This window comes from Chrysochloris asiatica, unplaced genomic scaffold (genome assembly GCF_000296735.1).
Source record: "Chrysochloris asiatica unplaced genomic scaffold, ChrAsi1.0 scaffold00005, whole genome shotgun sequence".
Taxonomy (NCBI): domain Eukaryota; kingdom Metazoa; phylum Chordata; class Mammalia; order Afrosoricida; family Chrysochloridae; genus Chrysochloris; species Chrysochloris asiatica.
Window position 1 is genome coordinate 12,146,442 of NW_006408523.1, and position 23,176 is coordinate 12,169,617.

Below are 23,176 nucleotides of genomic sequence, written 5' to 3' on the forward strand. Positions count from 1 at the left end.
GCAATCTATTTTCTCACAGTAGAGGAGGGTAACAGTCTGAATTCAGGATGTGATCCCAAGGGGAAATCCTTCAAGCAGGAGCTCCAGGAGGGACTTGGTGAACCTTCACAGTTTTTTTCTGGTGTTCTTTGGCATTACTTACAAGACATCATCTGTCTTTTCCCTGTGTGTCTGTGTCTGTTCTGCTCTTTACATACCTCTGAAGTAAGTGGGGTTACAGTCTACCCTACTCTAGCATGACCTCCTAACAAAAGACAACCCCTCTATTTCCAAATAGTATCTTATCCATAGGTATAGAGGCCAGGACTTCAACACATATTGCCAGGAGAACATTATTCAATTTATAATACTCACTAACTTCCAGACTCTACCACTTTCTGTCAACCTCACGTTGTAAGGAGAACTTAGTGTTGTTGTTAAGTGCCATCAAGTTGGTTTGACTCATAGTGACCCTGTATGGGCTTTCTGTAAATAGAATGATATAATATGGTGTTCATCTTTAGAAAAAATCGATTTTCCACTAAACAGCAAGACTATGCAACAACCAAAAGAAGTAAAAATTACAATGGGACTATGGATTAAGGATGCACCCACCATTTCAAAATGGGTCCATAATCACAGACATGTTGTTGCTGTTAGGTGCCATCAAGTCAGTTCTGATTCATAGCGGCTGATGGGTTTGAACTGCCAACCTTATAATTAGCAATCCTACAGCACCACACCAGAACTCCAATCACAGATATAGATGCTAGGACTTACAATATATCACAAAATGGAAAAATTTGTCTAAAAGGGCCATCATAAATAATGAACTGCTCTGCACATGTGAAAGGAGGGAGTGTGGGGGTCGGCAACTCCCTGTATGGCGTCTGAAAAAGACAGATGGCTCATGGAGGTTGACAGTAGACTACCAAGGCCTAAATAAAGTAGTGCCCCCTGTGGCTTCAGCTGTTCCAGAAATGGTATCAACAGCGCAGAAAATATAGCAAGCTAAAAGACTGATACTCAGTGACTGATCCTGTAAATGCGTTTTTATCCATCTCAGTCTCAGAAAATAGCCAGCCACAGTTTGCTTTCATGTGAGAAGGATCCAAATATATTCTCAGTGTGTTGCCTCAGAGTTATTTGAACTCACTGGCTTACTGTCATAGTATAGTTAGAAGAGACTTGGATGTGGTGAAGATGTAAAGTGCAGGGATATATTACATTGATGATACTATGCTAATATCAAATACAGACCAACAGGCTAGGGAAGATTTGAGAACAGTGGTGGCCCACATAATCAACAGAGACCAGTTAATAAATCCAGTAGAATGACAGGTCCCTGCCGAAACAGTGAAATTCTTGGGAATAACGGTCTGGGACCACCAATGACATTCCACAGGTAACCAAGAATAAGTTGCTGTCACTGCCTATCCCCAAAACTAAGCAGGATGCCCAATGTTTGGAATGCCTATTTGGATTCTGGGGGATGCATAGTCCACATCTGGGAATATGGCTGACTCTGATCCATAAAACCACTTGGAAGAAAACTCCATTCGAATGGCGACCTAAGTAACTGTAGACTATATTGGAGATACAGAAAGTGGTCCCATCATAAAAGCATTTATTCTGAAACATCGAAGCATAAAGTTAATGTTTCTCAACATATCCTCCATCTATGTCTATACACTTCTGAGGGTGGTGTTTGTGTAGTAGGATAAACACTGAACTGCTAACCACAAGGTCAACAGTTTAAACTCACCAGCGCTCCTTAGAAACCCTACACAGGGTCCCAATGAGTCAAACCCAACATGACGGCACATAACAACAACAATCCTTTTCTGAAGGGTTTTGTGCCCTTCAATACACAGGGTTGAAATAAATCAACTCCAACTCATAGCAACCCTATATACAGTTTCTGATGAGCAATCCAGTTTTAACATCCATAGAGTCTTGGTATGATATTGTAGAATAAGCACTGGACTGCTAATCACAAGGCACTTAACAACAAGAGACTTAAATTGTGTTTGTTTCCAGTGTTTTTTGAGTTTGGGGAACTAAAAGAAGTCTGAAGGGGTAAGATCTGGGCTATAGAGTGGATGGGGTAAAGTCTGCCAATAAAATTCTTGTAGAATGAGCAGCTGCACTGTCGTAATGAAAAAAATTCCTTGGTGCAACTTTTCTGGCCTTTTCCTCCATCATCATCCTTCAGGACTTCAGGACTTCAGGAAAATCTATCAAGATTACCTAGATGAAGTTACTATAAAACCATTTCCAAATCTTCTGAGCTGACCTCTCTGCTTTAAATTTATCTAGTCCAGCAGAATCCTCTCAGTAGCCACTATGTTGATTGAACCTTTTTTATTTTGTAGGTACCTTAACAAAATAAGGAAAGTATATTACCGAGAGAACTTGTCTGCAGCCATCCACTGACCAGACATGTTTAAACACATCTTACTTAGAATAACTACATGCATGTATGAACTAGAATCTAGCAGCTATACAATTTTTTTTAACTTGTCCTAGTATATATGTGTGTATGTGTGAGTATATATATACACAAACTGACCCTGCAGTCCAGTGCATTATCCTACAGAGCCACACCAGGACTGTTGGGAGTAGCTGAGCCTAAGGTCTCTAACTTGGGTGTAGATTAACCGAAGGATTGCAACTGAACAGTTGTGGTCCAGAAATTCAGGCTGCATCCAAGTCAAGACCCCTCCTCCCCCTGAGGAACTTTCAGGGCTACCTCAGGAGACAGGGAACTTACAAGGTCTTTTCTTGACCTTCGGCTCCGCCTGCACAACATTCTAGCTGCCCTAATAGTGTTCCAGCTAGCTACCACAAGTTACATTCTTTTGATAAAGTCCCGCTTACTGCATGCATCAATAACAGCAGATGTTATTCTTTTCCCTGCTCCCAGCACCTTCCATTGAGATATTTATATAATAAACTCGCTGTCTTGGTCTGTGCTGTAGTATCTCCATCAGAATGCTGTGTCCCACCTGGTCTAATTTTACTTATTTCAATTGGGTCTTGTGTCTTTCTTTTATTACTAATCTCCCATTGCTCCTACTCAGGTTTAATCTCTTCGTGTGGGTCATGGAGTATAGCTGATTGTCAGACATGGCAGTTGGCCCCAGAACAGGACTCCATATATATCCACAACATTCGCAGTTCAAATCCACCTGCCACTCCTTAGAAAACCTATACAGGGTTGCTAAGAGTCGGAACCAACTTCCTGACACTTAACAACAACATACATATATGTATATATACGTGTGTGTTTGTATGTATATATGTTGTTGTTGTGATGTGCTGTGTAGTCATTTCTGACTCATAGTGACCCTGTGCAGGCTTTCTGAGGCTGTAAATCTTTACCAGAGCAGAAAGCCTCCTCTTTCTCCCGTGGAACAGCTGGTAGTTTCAAACAGCTTACCCTGAGGATAGCAGCCCGATTTGTAACCACTATGCTACCAGAGCTCCATATATATATATGAGCATGGTAGCTCTATACATTAAGCACTGGACTGTGAACTATTGAGTCCTTGGTTTGAACCTGTCAGTCACTCCACAGAAGAAAGATGGGCTTTCTGCTTCTGCACAGATCCCTAAGCCTCAGAAACCCTATAGAGGTTGCTATGAGTTGGTTCTGACTCAAGTTACTTGTATAGGGTTTCTGAGAAGCAGTTGGTGGGTTTGAACTACCAACCTTGCAGCTACAGCACCACACCAGGACTCCATATATGTATGAGAGTGGTTCACAAAGTTCATAGAAAAATGGAATTTTTTTAAGGCCTGTCAAAGGAGTACATACCTTCCTTGTGTTACTATACCCCTTACAGATCTGTCCATATATATATTTCTATTTCTCTGGGTCACAATAAACACAGAGCCAATGCAGGCCTTGTGCTTGGATTGACCTGCGCACAGTGTTTATCTTGTCCATTTCTCACACTTCTCCTTTGAAATTTTCTAATCATAATGTCTTGTTTCAATGCAAACAAACAGAATCACTACAAACATAGGTATTATTCCATCATTTGTATCTATATGTTTGTGTTTCGTAAAAGAGAAAACCTGCCATAAATAGCAGTGAATTTTTGGTTCTGGAATGAAAAGAACCACAGCAATGTATGTGAACCATTAGGGAAGTAGAATGTGAAATCGCAAATACATAAGGTAATATTTCTTCAAGTGTGGTACTACGACCAATTACATCCATCACCAGGACTACTATTAAGAGGGTGCATTTCTTAGCTTCATCCCAAATGTTCTGAATCATAACCTGTAAAGTTTGGGTATAGCTGTGAGACTCTGTATTTCCCAATCTCTCCAAGGACTTCTTTCTTTCTTTTTTGAACCTTTTTATTGTGAAGTGAGTGATAGTTTAAAGAGCAAATCAGTTTTCCATTCAACAATTCATACGCATTTTGTTTCGTGTCATTGATTTCAGTTTCCATAATGTAACATTACTTTCCCACGTTTTCCATTTCCATTCCTCTTTCTTTCCTAACTCTTTTGAAGTATGTTCTTGGGTAAATGCTGCCCTTGTGATATCAGATAGTTGGTTATTCTAAGGAGTGTGCACCCCATGTGTTACTGTTTCCCTTATTGGTTGTTACGTGCAGTCAAGTAAGTTCTGACTCATAGTAACCCTATATAGGATTTCCAAGGAGTGGCTGATGGGTTAGAACCTCCAGTCTTGCAGTTCAAACTGACCCTGTGGTCCAGTGCTTATCCTACAGTGCCATAACAGGACTCTGTTTCCCTTACAGACCTGTCCATTGTTTGGCTGAAAATTGAGTCTCAGGGGTGAGTTCAGTTCCTGACCTGAAGGGTAGATAAGGGTCATAGTCTCAGGGGCTCCACTAGTCTCTAGCTGACTAGTCAGACTTGTCTTTTTAATGATTTTGAGTTTTGTTCCATGTTTTCTTCCACTCTGTCCAAGACCTTCTAATGTGAACCTACCCAGAGAAGTTTAGCTGTGGCCAAGCGCCATCTAGTTCTGGTCTCAGGGCTAGAGACTGAGGTTCATGTGGTCCACTAGTCCACTGGACTAACTAATTCTAAGCATTTTCAATTTTCATAATTCTTCCTTCCTTCGGACAGTGTGAGTTCAATAGTTACACTTTATATGGTCATTCATGAGCTATTAAGATCCTAGTTGCTACTCACCAAAGTAGGATGTAGAACATTGTCTTTGTGAATATGCCAGTTGACCATAGTGTAGACTCAGTTACTCATTCCCTCAAGGTGTTTGGTAATATCTAAGAAGGTTTCATAGCTTTGCCCCTTGTATGCGCTACCGTACTTGTGTATCTATTTGCAGCAAAGGTAAAGGCCCATGTATAAACACCCTCTGTCAACACTTTATATATGTGTGAGTATACTTTTACTTTTACTCCCCTTCTCATACCAATCTAATCTGCATGTCCACCCATGTATCTACCTGTAGATCAGTTATTGTAGGATCATGTATATAACACTATTTACCTTTGTTGCCTTTAACTCTTGCATTCTTCCACTTGTCTTCCCATGCCTCCATCTTTCTCTGGCCAGCCTCCTTCTTACTGTATATTGCGTTCCCCTTTAACCAAGTTAAAACATGTTCAAATTCTAGCCAGTGAATTACTTCCCTTTACCTCCTATCCTGGTAACCATCAAAAAATGTTTCTTTTAATGTGAAAACCTTTTCTTGACTTTTTACAATAGCAGCTTCATACAATATTTGTCCTTTTGTAATTGACTATTTTTATTCAGCATAATGTCCTCTAGGTTCACCCATGTTATAAGGTGTTTTATAGATTCTTCATTATTCTTTAATGTTGCCTAGTATTCCATTGTGTGTACATACCAAAGTGTATCTATTCTTCCATTGATGGACATTTAGGTTGTTTCCACTTTTTGCTGTTGTGGATAATGCTATGATGAATATGGGTGTGCATTTATCTATTTGTGTGGCAGCTCTTATTTTTCTAAGATAGATAGCTACCAAACTGAATCAAAAATATTTATTTTTCCAACTTTTTAAGGACATGCTATACCATTTTCTACATTGGTTGCCCCATTTTGCAGTCTCTCTACCTCGCCAGCATTTTTTGTTAATTTATTTATTTAGCTTTGTTGTTAAAGCCAGGGTGAAGTGATAACTCATTGTTGTTTTGATTTGCACTCTCCAATGACTAATTGTTGGGAACATTTCTTCAAATGTTTGTTGACTTCCTGATTCCAAGGAAATTTTAAGCATATCAAAGTCTGAAAACCACAAGTTAACCTCTGCTCGCTAAAATCACGCCAGAACAATATTGAACTCAGCTACTTAATGCCCATTCCTACCTCAATCAGCATGGGAATTATTTGTCATGATGCTTGATCCAAGTAAATAGAGCATTATTTTCCAGTTAATGAACTGAGAATGATCCAGGTGAGCACTGGGGTACTGACATTCTGAAGAAAACATAGGAGTGCACAGTGGTGGGTGACAACACCCTGCTGCCCTAACAGGGAGCTCATCACAGCACATTTCTTCAGATCCTGAAGGTCACCTACTCAACTTTTAGAACCCCAGGTCCCTCCTTTGAGTAATTTCTCAAGAAAAGACACCGCAGCCCCCCTCTTTTGTCTTAACTTTTCTTGGCATCCAGAATGAAGTTTGCTGATTCCAACAATAGACCCTGAAATCTGGCCTAGCATAAAAATATTATCTCTCCACTTCTTGGAACTTTCATGCTCCTGCAGTTCATCTCTATGGTCATTTTCATACTAGAGAGTCCAGGTAAATGTGGAAATTGGTATAGTAAAGTGCCAGGAGGATAATCTGAGAATCAGTACACCAGGGTTTTAGTTCTGTCTCAAGAAAGTAGAGTGGTTTTGAGCTTCAGCTTCTTTCTCCCAAGTGGGGAAGAAGATTTTGGTGATTTCTGAAAGTCCCTTCCTGCTCCACCACTCAATAATTCTAAGAAAGAAACTAGACTACCTTCATGAATGAGTTCAGTGTTCTGGTTCCTCCAAAATATGTGTGGAAGACAGCTTGGACTTTCCCACTGCTCACCTCTGTTGGGAGTGTGCAAGGACAGAAAGGTTGGAGGCAAAGTAATAAAGGAAGTGAAATCTATTTCTAAAATCTAACAAAGGAACCAAATTTTTGTTTTGCATGAATATGGCGCCCTCTGGTGCATCCTTTTCACTGTTGTTAGTAATCAGATAGCATATGAACCTTTACTACTAAATTTTTTCTGTGTACATACTATCGTGCTCCTTGGAGGCCAAGATGGCTAAGCTTCGTCTCTCATACTTTGGACATGTTGTCCGGAGAGAACAGTCGCTGGAGAAGGATGTCATGCTGAGTAAGGTGGAGGGTCAGAGAAAAAGAGGAAGACCCCCAACGAGATGGATCAGCCAGGTGACATCATTGATGGCGTCAAGTGTGGCGGTGGTAGTGAGGTTGGCCCAGGATCGGGCATTGTTTCGTTCTGCTGTGCATGGGGTCGCTATGAGTCGGTTCTGACTCGATGGCACCTGACAACAACAACAACAATATACTATCGCGTAGTGGTTACAAATTGGACTCACCCTGCTAACCTCAGTGTCAGCAGTTGGAAACTACCAGCTGTTCCGCGGGAGAAAGATGAGGCTTTCTGCTCCTGTAAAGATTTACAGCCTTGAAAACCCCAAAAAGAGTCACTATGAGTCAGAACCGACTCCACAGCACGTAACAACAACACCATACTATATATAAAACTGTGTGGATGTTGTATGATAAATAATTTTAATCCTTCAAGAAGAACATCGTCCTTCATAACGTCACTGGAAAAGAGGAAGAGCCCCATGGTGAGGAATTGAGATCAGGCTGCCACAACGGGCTGAAGCGTAACAGTGATTGTGAGGGTACTGCCGGACCAGGCGGAGTTCTGTTCTGTTGTACGGTCATTATGAGTTGGAACTGACTCGACAGCATCTAACAGCAACTTTTAGTAAGTCTAGAAGAAAAAGGTAAATCCAAGGTTTTATTAAAGCAAAAGCAGAATTCGTACTATGAACTATGTGGCAACAAAATTGATAAAGTTGGTGAAATTAACAAATTCCTAGAAGTACATGTTTTTGTTGTTATTAAGTACTGTCAAGTTGGTTCAGACCCATAGCGACCCTGCATAGGGTTTCCATTGAGCGGCTGGTGAGCTTGAATGGCCAACGTTGCAGCCCAAAGCGACTTTGCACTCCAGGGCATTAACCCACAGCGCCACACCAGGACTCATAAGTTACCTAAATTCACTTAAAAGGAAGTAAAAAAACCTCAGCGGGGAGCGCCGCGGTGACTCCATAAGAAAGTACTGGACTACAAACCACAACATCCGCGGTTTGAGCCCGCCAGCTGCTCCTCAGCAGAAAGATGAGGCTTTCTGCTCCCGAGAAGATTTAAACCTCGGAGACCCAATACAGGGTCACTATGAGTCGGAGCCAACTCGACAGCACTTAACGACAACAACAACTACAACAAAAAGAACTCAACAGACCCATAACAAGCAAACAGATTAAATCAGTAATAAAAGTTTCCCAACAAAGAAAGGTCCTGGACTCATGGCTTCAGTGGGGAATTCTGTAGAACATTTAAAGGAAAAACTTACAGTGTGTTGTATTTTCATTCTCATTTGAGTCAAGGATTATTTTTTTCTATTTAATTTTTTATTTGATCTATTACCCAGTAGCATTTATTCAATTTCCCTGTTTTTGATATTGTTTTAGCTTCCTATTGTTGGTTTCTAATTTTATAGCATTGTGATCTGAAAAGATGCTTTGTAATATTTCAGTGTTTTTAAATCTATTGAGGCTTGCTTTATGGCCTACCATATGGTCTACTTTGGAGAATGTTACATGTGCACTGGAAAATAATATATATTGTGCTGTTGTTGTTTGGTGCTTTGTGTAGATCTATAAGGTCAAATTGGTTGGTTGAGTTTCTATCTAGTTGCTCTATCCTTCATCATCAGTGGTGTATTGAAATCTCCTACTGTTATTGTGGAGTCCTGTTGTGGCACTGTAGGATAAGCACTGGATTGCTAACCACAAGGTCTGAGGTTCAAACCCATCAGCTACTCCTTAGAAACCCAATACAGGGTTCCTATGCGTCATAACTGATTTGGTGGCATTTAACAACAAAAACAACAATTATTGTTGAGTTGTCTCTCTTTTTTTCAATTCTATTAGAATTTGATTTATGTATTTTGAGGCTCTCTCATTGGGAATATAGATATTTATTATGGTTATGCCCTCTTGTTCAATTGACCCTTTACTCATAAGATAATGTCCTTTTTGGTCTCTTGTGCTGACTTTTGTGTTAAAGAATATTTTATCAGAAATTAATATTGCCACGCCTGCTCATTTTTGACTGCCATTAGTTTTATATTTTTTCCCATCCTTTGATTTTTTTAAATTTGTTTTTGTCTTTGCATGTAAGATATGTTTCTTTTAGACAGCATGTTGAAGGACGCTGTTTTCTTATCCATTCTGCTCTTCTCTGTGCTTTGGTGCATTTAATCCACTGACTGATGAGTATGAATATGATTGCAGTCTATTTGCTCGGTGACTTTTTGTGGTGATTCTGGGTCCTTTGTTGCACATATTTTTCTGTGTTGAGTTCATTTTATTTGTGCATTTTCTTGTCAATTTCTTTATTGCTGTTGTTTTAATGTTTACAAAATCTTCATAGTTTTCCATTTTTCAAGAGTTATCTTGTCATATAGTGCTGTCTGTGATAGGATGTGCCTGACACAAGCCGTGGTATTGTCAATAACCTCAGATGCATTTGAGTTATGGTGTTGGAGGAGAATATTGAAAGTGCCATAGGCACCTAACAAAAACAACAACAAGGAAGACTAATTAATGCCACTATTATTCAAATGTACAGACCAATCACTAAAGCCAGTGATGATGTAATTGACAAAGTCTATGGTATAGCGCTGTGGTTTAATGCGCCAGACTGCAAAGCCATTTGAACTGCAAGGTCGGAGGTTCAAGCTCACCAACCGCTCTTTGGAAACCCTATACAGGGTTGCTATGGGTTGGAACTGACTCGGTGGCACTTAAAACAACAACCAACTTCTTCAGTTTGAAATTGATTGAGCATGCAATCAAGACACATTGGTAATCACTGGGGATTGGAATGTGAACGTTGGAAATGAAAAAGAAGAATCACTAGTTGTTCAAATCGTCTTGGTGATAGAGATGATGCTGGGGATCTTATGAAAGAATTGTGCAAGACTTATTCATTGCAAATACCTTTTTTAAACATAAAAGGTGCCTATACCTCACAAAAGGTGGTGGAAAAGCTCAGTATCATTAGCCAAAACAAGTCCGGAGTCAGCTGTGGAACAGACCATGAATTACTCAAAAGTAAGTTTAGGCAGCAGCTGAAGAAAATTAAAATAACTCCACGAGAGCCAAGATAAAACCTTGACTATATTCCACCTGAATTTACAAATCAACTGTCTCAAGAACAGATTTGAGTAATTAGATACTAATGAACAAAGACCAGAAGCATTAGGGGATGACATCAAGAACCTCGTACAAGAAGAAAGCAAAAGGTTACTAAAAAGACAGAAAACAAATAAAGGAACAAAATGGATATCACAAGATACTCTGAAACTTGTTCTTGAGCATAAATAAGCTAAAACGAATGGAAGAAATGAAGACGTAAACTAGCTGAACAGAAAATTTCAAAGTTTGTCAAAAAGACAAAATAAAGTATTATAATGAAATGTACAAAATCCTGCAATTAGAAAACCAAAGATGAACACACCCAGGATTTCTTAAGTTGAAATAATTGGAAAAAAAAAAAAAAATTCAAACCTCAACTTGCAATATTGAAGGGTTCTATGGGTAAAATGGTTTGGCTTTGTATAAGCACTGCTTTGTGAGCCACAAGGTTGGCAGTTCAAACATATCAGCGGCTCCTTAGAAACCCTATACAGCAAGGGTGGGAAACTTTTGTTCTGACAAGGGTCTTTTGTGTATTTAGAAAATAATTTGCAGACCATACAAAATTATCAACTTAAAAATTATCCTGCTATCTGTATTTTGTAAGGTCAATGGTTCAAGCTCACCAGCTGCTCCTTGGAAACCCTACATAGGGTCGCTATGGGTAGGAACTGACTCAATGGCACTTAACAACAACAACAATCTATATTTGGTCAAACATTTAATTAATTCACACCTAAGGTGATGGCTGGAACTGTGGTTGCTTTGGCAGGGCCAGAGCAAATAATTTCAAGGACTTTAAATGGCTCGTGAGCCAGACATTCCACACCCCTGCTACACAGGGACATTATGAGTTGGAATCTACTCGATGGCACTTACCAACAACAACATAGGTAAACTGCTGAATGATGCAGAAAAAATCAGATGGAAGGAATACATAGTCACTATACCAAAAAAGAAATGGATTATGCTTATCATTTCAAAAGATAGCATATGTTTGAGAACCAATAGTACTGAAGGAAGAAGTCCAAGCTATATTGAAGGCATTGACAAAAAAACAAGCCTCCAGGATTTGATGGATTACAAACTGGAAGCTTTAAATAAACTGGTGCAGCACTGGAGGTGCTCATTCATGTATGTAAGGAAATTTGGAAACAAGAACCTGGCCAACCAATTGGAAGAGATTCATAGTTGTGCCCATTCCAAAGAGAGGTGACCCAATGGAATGTGGAAATCATTGAACAATGTCATGAATATCACATGCAAATAAAATTTTGTTTAAGTAATTAAAAAATGGTTGCAACAGTACATAGACAGGGAACTGCCAGAAATTCAAGCCAAATTCAGAAGAGGATGTGGAATTAGGTATATCATTGCTGATGTCCGATCAATGTTGGCTGAAAGCAGAGAATACCAGAAAGATATTTACTTATACTTTATTGGTTATGGAAGACTTTTGATTGTGTGGATCATAACAAACTATAGATAACATTGTGAAGAATGGCTATTCCTTAACTCTTAATTGTGCTCATGAGGAACCTGTACATAGATCAATAGGCATTTGTTTGAACAGAGCAAGGGGATACTAAATGGTTTAAAATCAGGAAAGGTATGTGCCTTTTCACCATACTTATTCAATCTAATCTTATTCTGAGCAAGTATACTGAGAACCTGGATTATATAAAGAACAGTAGAACGTGACATCAGTATTGGAAGAAGACTCATTAACAACCTTGCTTGCTGCAAGCAAAGAGGACTTAAAATATTTACTGATGAATGTCAAAGAATACAGAATGGATTTCACTTCATTGTAAAGAAAACATAAAACCTCATCACTGGACCAATAGACAACATTCTTATCAATGGAGAAAAGATTGAAATTGTCAAGGACTTCATTCTTCTTGGATCAACTATCAACACTCAAGGAAGTAGCAGTCAAGAAATCAAACGACATATTGCATTAGGCAAATCTGCTGCACAAGAACTTTTTAAAGTGTTGAAGAGCAAAGATGGCAGCTTGAGGACTAAGGTGTGCCTGATCCAAGCCATAGTATTTTCAATAACCTCGTATGCATGCAAAAGCTGGACAGTGGATAAGGAAGACCACAGAAGAATTGATGCTTTTGAGTTATAGTGTTGGAGGAGAATATTGGGCTGCCAAAAGAACAAACAGATCTGTGTTGGAAGAAGTGTAGCCAGAGTGCTCCTTGGAGGCCAGGATGGCCAAACTTTGTCTCTCATATTTCGGACCTATTGTCAGGAGGGACCAGTCTTTGGAGAAGGATATCATGTTTGGTAAGGTGGAGGATCAGAGAAAAAGAGGAAGACCCCCAGCAAGATGGATTGGCCAAGTGGCAGCATTGATGAACTCAAGCGTGGCAACAGTCGTGAGGTTGGCCCAGGATCAGGCAGTGTTTCATTCTGCTGTACATAAGGTTGCTATGAGTCAGTACTGACTTGATGGCACCTAACAACAACAGTCCCTGGAGAAGGGCATCATGCTTGGTAAAGTGGAGGGCCAGCAAAAAAGAGGAAGACCCCCAAGTGCATTGATTGACACAGGGGCAGCAGCAATGGGCTCAAACATTAACAACAATTCTGAGGATAGTTCAAGATCAGGCATTGTTTCATTCTGGTCACTATGAGTCAGAATCAACTACATGGCACCTAACAACTACACAGCTTCAGGAGTCAAAATAACATGGTACTTGTACAGAGATAGACACCTAGTCCAATGGAATGGAACTGAGAACCCAGAAACAAATCTATATGCCTATGGACAGCTGATCTTCAACAAAGCGGCAAAATCTTTTATATGGGAAAAATATTCTCTCTTTAACAAATGGTGCTGGCAAAAGTGGATATCTGTTTGCAGAGAAATGAAACAAGAGCAATACTTCACACTATATACATATACTAACTCAAGATGAATCCAAGAACTAAATGTAAAATATGAAACTATTAAAATCATCAATGGAAAAAACAAACTTAGGAGCCCTAATTTGTGGCATAAATATACTATCAAACATAACCAAAAATGAACAAATCACAGAAGATAAACTAGATGATTGGGACCTTATAAAAATGAAATACTTATGTGTATCAGGACATTCTTCAAAAGAGTTAAAAGATAACTTACAGATTCAAGAAAATATTTGGCAATGATATATCTGACAAGAAAGTAATCTAAAAACTGTATCAAAAATTTCAACTCCTCAACCACAAAATGACAAACTATTTAAAATGGGTACAGGACAGATACTTCACCAAAGACATACAAATACATGAAGAGTATACATGAAGATATGCTTGTAATTAATAGCCATTGTTGTTATTAAATGTCAAATCATCTGCACAGGACCTCTTTAAAGTATTCAGAAAGAAAGATGTCACTTTGAGGATAAACACGTGCTTGATGATGCAAGCCATGGTCTTTTCAGCAAAAGCTGAGTAATTTAAAAGAAAGACCTAAGAAGAATTGATGACTTTGGATTGTGGTGTTTGCAAAGAATATTGAACGTACCATGGACGGCCAGAACTCATAATGACCCTGTATAGGGTTTCCAAGGAACAAATCTGTGCTGGAAGAAGTACAGCCAGAATGCTCCTTAGGAGCAAGAATGTCATGTGAGACTTCATCTCATGTACTTTAGTCATGTTATCAGAGAAGGCCATCCTTTTTGGTAATAGAGGAAGACCCTCAATGAAATGGATTAACACAGTAGCTGTAACCATGGGTTCAAACAACAATAATTGTGGGCGGTGTTTCGTTCTGTTGTATATTTTTTGTTGTGAGGTGCTGTTGAATCTGTTCCGACCCATAGTGAACCTTTGGATAACAGAACGGTCACAATTGCTGCTACGCTTGACCCTATTGTTGCTGCCACTGTGACAATCCATCTCATTGGGGGTCTCTGTCTTTTTCACTGTCCCTCCACTTTACCAAGCATGATGTCCTTCTCCAAGGACTGGTCCCTCCTGACAACACGTCCAAAGTATGAGAGACGGAGTCTAACTAACATGATTTCTAAGGAGCATTCTGGTTGTACTTCTTCCAACATAGATGTGTTTGTTCTCCTAGCAGTCCATGGTACTTTTAATATTCTAATCCAACTCCATAACTCAAATGCATCAGTTTTTCTACAGTCTTCCTTATTCACTGTCCAATTTTCACATGCATAACAGGCTATTGAAAATATCATGGCTTGGGTCAGGCTCACTTTAATTCTCTGTTGTACATTGTTGTTGTTAAGTGCCGTCGAGTCGGTTTCAACTCATAATGACCCTGTATAGGGTTTCCAAGGAGCAGCTAGTGGGTTTGAACTACCAATCTGTGGCTCAAACTGGACCTGGTGGTCCAGTGCATTATCCTGCAACACCACACCAGGACTCTGTTGTGCATAGTTTGCTGTTAACCAGAACTAACTCAAAGGCACCTAAAAAGAACAACAAACTAGTGGAATATATGTGCAAGGAGAAATGTGAAGGTTTCAAGGTGGTTCTAAAGCTGACTCATGAAGGACATCCAAGCTGTTGCCATCAAGTGAATTCTGACCCGTAGCAACCTGGGATAGGGTTGCTGAGGCTATAAATCTTTACTGGAGCAGAAAGCCTCATCTTTCTCCAGAAAGCTCAAACAATGGGTGAGTATGCACTGCCAACCTTGTGGTCAGCAATCCAGTGCTTATCCTATAGCACCATAGGACTCCTTCATTAAAGTTAAGGAAAATGGAGAATGTGTACACATAAACAGAATACTTTTATTTCTATTTCCAAAATAATATGTAGAAAGAAAAGAAGAACATGAGGAAAACATGCAAGGCTTTTATTATTAGCAGCATGCAAGGCTTTTATTATTAGCAGCATGCAAGGTTTTTATTATTTGGCACCTCTAGGGTGCTTCCTCTGACATATATTTGCTACCACATTCATCCCTAGCTCACTAGACGGATACTCCGCTGCTTCAAGTGCCAAATGCAAGCTCTTTATCCCCACAATCGAGACTCTAGAATTATCTCTACCACTCCCCTAGCACTCAGTATTAGCTATTTTCGCAGAAGTTACCACCTTATGTAGCTGGTTACATACTTCTCAAGGGATAAACCTGTTAATCTATCGACTCTTAGTGTCTCTAACAGCTCCCAGTAAGGGATCAGCAGACTCAACAGCTGTTCATAATAATCACCACCCCCTAGTTTGAAATTGTTCATTGCATTTCCCCAAATGTCGGTACTGATTGGTTTCTCCACTATAACTATCAGTCAAGTTCTCAAAATACCGTGCACACTGCTGTAGGAATGCAGGCCTTGATCAGTCCTTGTTGTTGTGTGCCGGGTAGTCACAGCTACCCTCTGGGGCAGGGTAGAACTGCTCCACAGGGTTTTCGAGAGTGGAATCTTTATTGGGAGCAGATCACCAGGTCTTTTTTCCTGCAGAGCAGCTGGTGGGTTGGAACCTCCAATCTTTCCATCACCAGCTAAGTGCTTAACCATTGTGCTTCAACACAGCTCCTTTGATACAGAAGGAAGGAGAATTGCTTTAATAAAGGATCATTAGCTAGCTACCTGTGATGTCACTAACAATGTAAAAATACGAAAATTTAAACTGATTAAGTGTGCCTAAAGTGTTAATGCTTTCGCTAAGAGTAGAAAAGTAGGTGGCTTTTCACTATCACATCACCTTTTTCTTAGAACGACTTCCAGGACAAACCCCAGTAACTGCCAACCAGGTGCACGAAGATCACGCCAGGAAAAAGAAACGTAAAGGAGGCGGGCTTTAACGTCTTTGCCCAATGATTGGCTAAACGGAACCTCTGGCCTCCGTGATTGGTCACCATGGAGCGCCACGAGGACTAGCATGTGGTTCCGGTCTTCAGACCCGCAGGCAGTCCACGATGGAGGAGGCGGAGGCTTCGACGGCTCGTTTGGCTCCTTCCTTTTATCCTCGGTTTGAACAGAAGAATCGTCTCTGCGGTGCTGCGGCAGTACGGTGCACCCAGTGTGGGAAAAGTGTGTCCAGAGCGTCAGGTGAGCAGCCCCAAAGATGAACCCCTGGCTAGTGTGTTAGGCCGTAGCCTCCTGCTGCTCCGGGAACCCTGAAGCAGTTAAGGAAAACGAGCCCTTTGCGAGTGGACCTGTGAGGTGTGGAGGGCGTGTATGTTGTTATTGTTAAGTGCCATGAGGTCGCTTCCGACTCGAGTCCTAGCTACCCTGTGTAGGGTTTCTGAGGAGTGGCTTGGTGGATTGAACAGCCAACCTGTGGTTAGCAGTCCAGTGCTGATCTTCCTGGAGCCGATGGGCCTTTGACAGGACAGTGTAGGGTGAACTGTGTTGACGGCGGCACCCATAGCCGAGAGAGGGTAGTTTCCGCCGCTCCTGCCGCCTCCCACCGGCTCTCAGCGCCTGGCCCAGCCGTTAGAACGGAAGCCTGCCGGGCTCTGGGCCTCTCGGCTTGCCAGCGCGGCCGGGGTTCATGAAAGTGCAGAAACTTAGTCAGTTCCCTAGAAACCGATCTTCCTGCATAGTTCCTGCTGCTGGGAGCGTGTAGACCGCTGTGAAATGTACCCGAGTTCATCCACAGAAGCAGGACTCCTGTAGGCAAGTGTCAGATCAATTGTAAAGCTTTTTTTTTCTTTTTAAATTAATGTAATTGTTGTTGTGAAGTGCCGGCGAGTCGGTTCCGACCTATAGCGAGCCTGTACAGGGTTTCCGAGGAGCAGCTGGTGAGCTTGAACCGCCGACCTTGCAGTTCAAACGGCTTTGCAGTCTGGCGCATTAACTCACAGCGCCACACCAGGACTCCTAATTAATGTAATTACTATAATACAATTTAAGGAGCTCTGGTATCGTAGTGGTTACAAATCGGGCTGTGAGCTGCAAGGTCAGCAGTTCGAAACTACCAGCTGTTCCGCGGGAGAAAGAGGAGGCTTTCTGCTCCCGTAAAGATTTACAGCCTCGGAAACCCTGTACGGTGTCGCTATGAGTCGGAACCGCCTCGACGGCACATAACCACCACCACTATAATATAATTTAGCAAAAACTTTATTTTTTTCTTTTGCTAGTAACAGATGACTGAATAAGATACGTTATTGTGTGCCTTCACGTCGGTTGCTAAGCCTAGCAACCCTGTGTAGTTTCCAAGAGTAGCTGCTGAGTTTGAACTGCTGACCTTGCAGTTACCCATCCAGTGCTTAATCTACTGCGCCACACCAGTGGTTGTGGTGGTGATGTGCCGTTGAGTCGGAATCGACTCATAGTGACCCTGTACAGGGTTTCCGAGTCTTAACGGGAGCAGAAAGCCTCATCATGCTCCCATGGAACCGCTGGTAGTTTCGAACTGTCGACCTTAAGGTTCGCATACATAACAGTATGCTACCAGAGCTCCTTGCGCCACACCAGTTGTTGTTAAGTACCTTGGAGTCGCGGATTCGACTCATAGTGACCCTGCACAAGTTTACGGGAGCAGAAAGCCTCATTTTTCTCCCATGGAAAGGCGGCTGGTAGTTTCGAATTGCTAACCTTGAGGTTAGCAGCCCGACTCTTAACCACTACCCTACCAGAGCTCCTTGCAGCACACCAGTAGAAGCCCTCAGATAAGGGCTTCTTTAGCTAGCTTGGTGGTAAGCAAGTTTCAGATATTTCGGTTGGCTGAAAAAAAAATTGTAAAGCGAATTAAAAATGTTAATTTTATAATACAAATCAGCAAGAACTCTTTTTTTTTTTTTTTGTAATAGATTAATTTTTTTCTAGTTCTGTTTACTTTTCACTTGTTTTCTCATGGAAAAAAATCTTTTAAAAAGGCAACATTTTGAAGTTAATGTAGCTAAGGCAAATACATTTATCATGCTAAACTTCCATTAATGGTGGTGGTGATGGTTGTGTGCTGTGGAATGGTTCTGACTCTTGGCGGCTCTGCCCGTATAGGGTTTCTGAGGCTTTAAATCCATCCCACGGCTGTGTAAGGCACTCAATTATTTGGTCTGGCCTTGCCGAGGCACCTACAGTTCCAGTCATCATATTTGTTGTTATTGTAAAGTGCCATGGCGTTGGTTCAACTCCTAGTAACCCTGTTTCTGAAGAGCAGCTGGTTGCTCTGGACCTCTGCCCTTGCAGTTCAAATCGACCTTGCAGTCCAGTGCATTATCCTGAAGCACCACACCAGCCTTCACATTGTCAGTGTTGTTAAATGCTATTGAGTCGATTCTGCAACTCTTTATAGGGTTTCCAAGGAGCGGCTGGTGAGCTTGAACTGGCAACCTTGTGTTCAAACCGACGTTGCCATGGCTTTAACCCGCAGTGACATCACCTTAGGGGTGAATTAATTATTTGACCAAATATAGTAGGCTAATTTTTAAGTTGATAATTTTGTATGGCCTGTGATTGATGTTATAAATTTTGACAGAAAAAAGTTCTCCACCCCTGCATCTGGTAGCGTAGTGGTTACGAGTTGGGCTGCTAACCTCAAGGTCAACAGTTCGAAACTACCACTTGCTCTGCTGGAGAAAGCTGAGGCTTTCTGCTTCTGTAAAGATTTACAGCCTCGGGAATCCTATACAACAAGGTCATTATGAGTCGGAACCAACTCCACAGCATACAACAACTCCTGCTTTCAATGTTTTGGGTAGTAGAAAGCCTCATATTTCTCTCGTGGGGCGACTGGTAGGCTCAAACTCTTGACCTTTGTGGTTCACAGTCCAGTGCTTATAATAGATGGTTAGTTCAAAATATAGTAGATGTGAATTAATGTAAATGCAAGTTTTACATGGTTTTTCTTACTGATTTTTTTTTTCTTTCCTGTGTAGTTTCTCCTGAATTTTTTTAGTAACTCATCCATTTCTAACTAGATATTTCTTCCTATACAGCAGGAATTTCCCCCAAGATCCCTACTGCCCATTCAGTGTAACCAAACTCTGAAAAGTGTGATTCACAGTAGAATCTCATCTATAGGTCACCACCAGGAACTTCAGTGTGGACATACCTTTTGTGAATTGTGCTTGTTAATAACTGAAGAAAACAACACAATTACTTGCCCTGATTGTGAGGTAAGTTTTATAATTTTTCATAATTCATTACAGTTTGGTGTTGAAAGTAGAAATTTTGGAGATGTAAAACAGACTTCCAGTTGAAAACTAAAAACTTGGATTTTTGCTGCTGAGTTTTTAAGCAAAGAAGCCTAACAAAAGATAAAGTTTTCCCTCTCCATTTTATAATTGTAACCAAGGAAAATAAAGGTTAAGGCCATACAAGGCTCTGCCCATAAAGTTTGAGTCTTTAGAAACCTCTTCGGAAAATTGCAAATGAATAGTAACTCATTGCTTCTTTTTTTCCCCATATTATTAACTCTGTCTCCCCTTTTTCTTATCCATACAAATTTACTTTAGTAGATGTACCCTGGTGTTAACAAGACAGACAGGAGGAACAGTGGTCAGAAAGTTAATGCTTACTATGAAAGCACTTAAAAATAGTATAATTTCCTTAGAAGTAAAATCTTTTGATCTGTAAAATGAGAACTAATTGAAGATACTAAGTAAAATTTACTGAGAGCACACTTTGCAGTTACTACAGATAGATATGCAGTTTAAATTTTGGAAGCGTGGTCTGGGAAAGTTTTACTATTCAAGTTCTGAAAGTTCCATTTGAGAGATCAGATGATGAGGATTTGTATCATTTCTTTTCTGTGGCACTGTAGCAAACAATCAAACAGACAGAAGACCTATAATGCAGTCCTCGTTCTGTCACTCCAAGCTTGAGTTTCTTCATTTGTTGTTGTTGTTGTTGAATGCCGTTGAGTCGGTTCCGACCCATAGCGACCCTGTACAGGGTTTCCGAGGGTGTAAATCCTTACGGCAGTAGAAAGCCTCATCTTTCTCCCGCGGAGCGGCTGGTAGTTTCGAACCACTGACCTTAAGGTTCGCAGCCCGATTCGTAAAATTAATACCTGCTTTGTCTTACATCCTAGGATTGTAAGAATCAAATAGGAATTACGTAAACGTTCTCTGCAAGGTATGAGTTCATTAAAATAGTTCATATTATCTGCCTTTGTTGTCTTTTTTTTTTTTTTTTTAACAACAACAACAGCAGTTTATTCATTCATTACATTTAACTGCGTGCCAGACATTAATTACCTTTGGTGTTTTGATGTGGTGCTATAGGATAATCACTGTATTGCTAATTCCAAGGTGGGAGGTTCAAACCCACCAGCCACTCCTCAGAAACCCTATACAGGGGGGTTATGAGTCAGAAAAGACTCAGTGGTACTTAACAACAGCAATCTACCCTTGATTATTTAGGTGTGATTAACTGGTTTATAGGTTGCTGTTACTAGTGCCATTGAGGCAGTTCCAACTCATGATGGTTATGTGCCATGGAGTCGGTTCCGACTCATAGCAACCCTGTACAGGATTTCCGAGGCTATAAATCTCCCGTGGAACAGCTGGTAGTTTCGAACTGTTGACCTTGCAGTTCGCAGCCCGACTCGTAACCACTACGCTACTAGTGACCGTATATAGGATTTCCCAGGAGCAGCTGATGGGTTTGAACTGCTGACTTTGTGACTTTGCAGTCCATTGCTGATCCTACAGCCTCATACCATGAGCTCAGGTTGCCAGTTAAATACGGCAAAATATGCATATTATAATTTGTGAAAGTTTTAATTATAGCAAAAACATGGGGTTTGTAGAAGCTTTGTTTTGGAATTACCTAGATTACATATGAAGGCCTTTATTATAGGAAATTCCTGTCTCTTTCTCTTTTTTCTACCATGGAGATCCTCAGTGAGGAGAGCCACCTAGCTAGGACAGTGGGAGCCAGAGCCCCTGTCTGTGCCTGTAGCGGTGGATTCAGGAGCACAGTTTTGTAGTGGGCGAAGGACCACAGAGCTGGTGGTGTCTGTGTCTGTACCCAGCGTTCTCTAATATTCTCAAAAAGGATACAATAAGCGTATTTTGACAGTAACCTTTTGCCTTTTTTGGCAAGTGAATTTAATGCTTGTATGGTCTTAAACTATTATACTTGTGTTATTTTTAGGATTTTGAATGTAGTTGTAGAAGTGTTTGTGTTTACAAAAGAACTGGTTTTTATTTTAGTTGTTGTTGTTAAACGCCACCGAGTTGATTCTGACTCATAGCAGCCCTGTATAACGTTTCCAGGAAGAGGCTGCTTGCTTTGATCTGCGACCTTGTGGTTAGCAGTTCCGTGCTTATTCTTCAGCACCACGCTATAATATATATGTTTGATAGCATTTTGATTTGTTTTGTTCTAACACTTCCTTTATGAACTATCTGACCGGGTCTATCCACCTCCTCTCACCCCCACCCACTCAGTAAAGAAGTGACTCTACTCAGATTCTTCTGAGACGTTAGCACTGATGACCACTTAAAAGAGTCCTTGCAGATGCCTTTCTGAAATTGTTACACTCTTTTATTTTTAAAGTTTGTATTTTAGCTAATATTGACTATTTGGAATATGGTATAGAAAGAATGGAAGAATATGTTCTTAAATATCTGAATTTATAGGATATTTAAGAACATATTCTTGGTAGAAAAAAGTAAGATAGAAATATCTATATTCTTCTTGGGAGACAGACCTAGTGAATATTGTGCCTGTTAATTACGTTGAGTTGGTTCCAACTCATAGTGGCTCTGTATTGGGTTTCCAAGACTTGTAAATCTTTACAGGAGCAGAAAGCGTCAACTTTCTCCCACAGAGTGGATGCTGGGCTCGAACCATCAACCTTGCGATTCACAGTCCAGTACTTATCATAGAGTCACTGTGTTCCCCTTGCTGAATGTTGTTGTTAGTGCCCTTGAGTCGGTTCTACTCATAGCGATCCTATGTAGGGTTTCCAAAGAGCAGCTTGTGGGTGAGCAGTCCAGTGCTTATTCTGTAGTGCCAGGACTCCACTGGTGAGTATTACAGCCTAGAAAATCCTATTGGGCAGTACTCATATGTCACATACGGTCACTGTGACTTAGAACTGAGTCAGTGGCACCTGGTAACAGCAATACCAAGAATTCACATTAGGTTTATTTTCAGAATTTAGCTTTAGCATTGAAAGTCTAGCTAAAGCTTTTTATTTAAAACATAAGTCTACAGTGATTCTACTCAAGATTAAGATGTATCTTTTTATTCTTATATCTGAGTTCAAGTGAATATGGATAAGCTTTATTTTTCATAGTTGTATAGTTTTAATTTTTAACTTTTTATTATAAATTGGGTTTACAGAGCAAGTCAGTTTTCCATTCAGAAAAGTTTATAATATTTTTCTTTCTTTTTTTTTTTTAAACTTTTTTTTTTAACTTTTTATTGTGAATTGAGTGTAGGTTTACAGTTTTACATTGAACAAATCATATATTTTGTTTCATCTTAATGATTACAATCTCCTCCATGCTATCCCACTTCCTCCCTGTGGTTCCTATTTCCATTCTACCCGCCTTCCCATCCCTCCTCAACTTTGTCATTAGGTAAATGCTGCACTTTTGATTTTGAATAATTGACCATTCCATGGTGAGCATACCTTCCTAGTGTTGTTGTTTCTCCCTGCATACCTGCCTACTGCTTTGCTGACAATTGGACTATAAGGGTGAGTTCCTTTCCAGATCTGAGGGTGGTCGAGGGCCTTAGTCTTAGGTTCCTCCAGTCTTTCTCCAGCATTCTTTTGTAAAATAATTTTGAGTTTTGTTCCACACTTTCTCCCACTCTATCTGAGACTTTCTAATGTG

The 23,176-nt window shown here is 40.4% G+C and overlaps 1 protein-coding gene across 1 annotated transcript in view; it reads left to right on the top strand.

The window, feature by feature from the left end:
* Positions 1-16,351: 16,351 nt before the first annotated feature.
* The window catches only part of RNF17 (ring finger protein 17), a 132,881-nt gene continuing 126,056 nt past the window's right edge, over positions 16,352-23,176 (top strand). Inside the window, exons 1-2 of the mRNA XM_006832058.1 lie at positions 16,352-16,484; positions 19,404-19,498. Of these exons, the coding sequence (XP_006832121.1) occupies positions 16,352-16,484; positions 19,404-19,498 (228 nt within the window). The remainder of the gene's footprint in view (positions 16,485-19,403; positions 19,499-23,176) is intronic.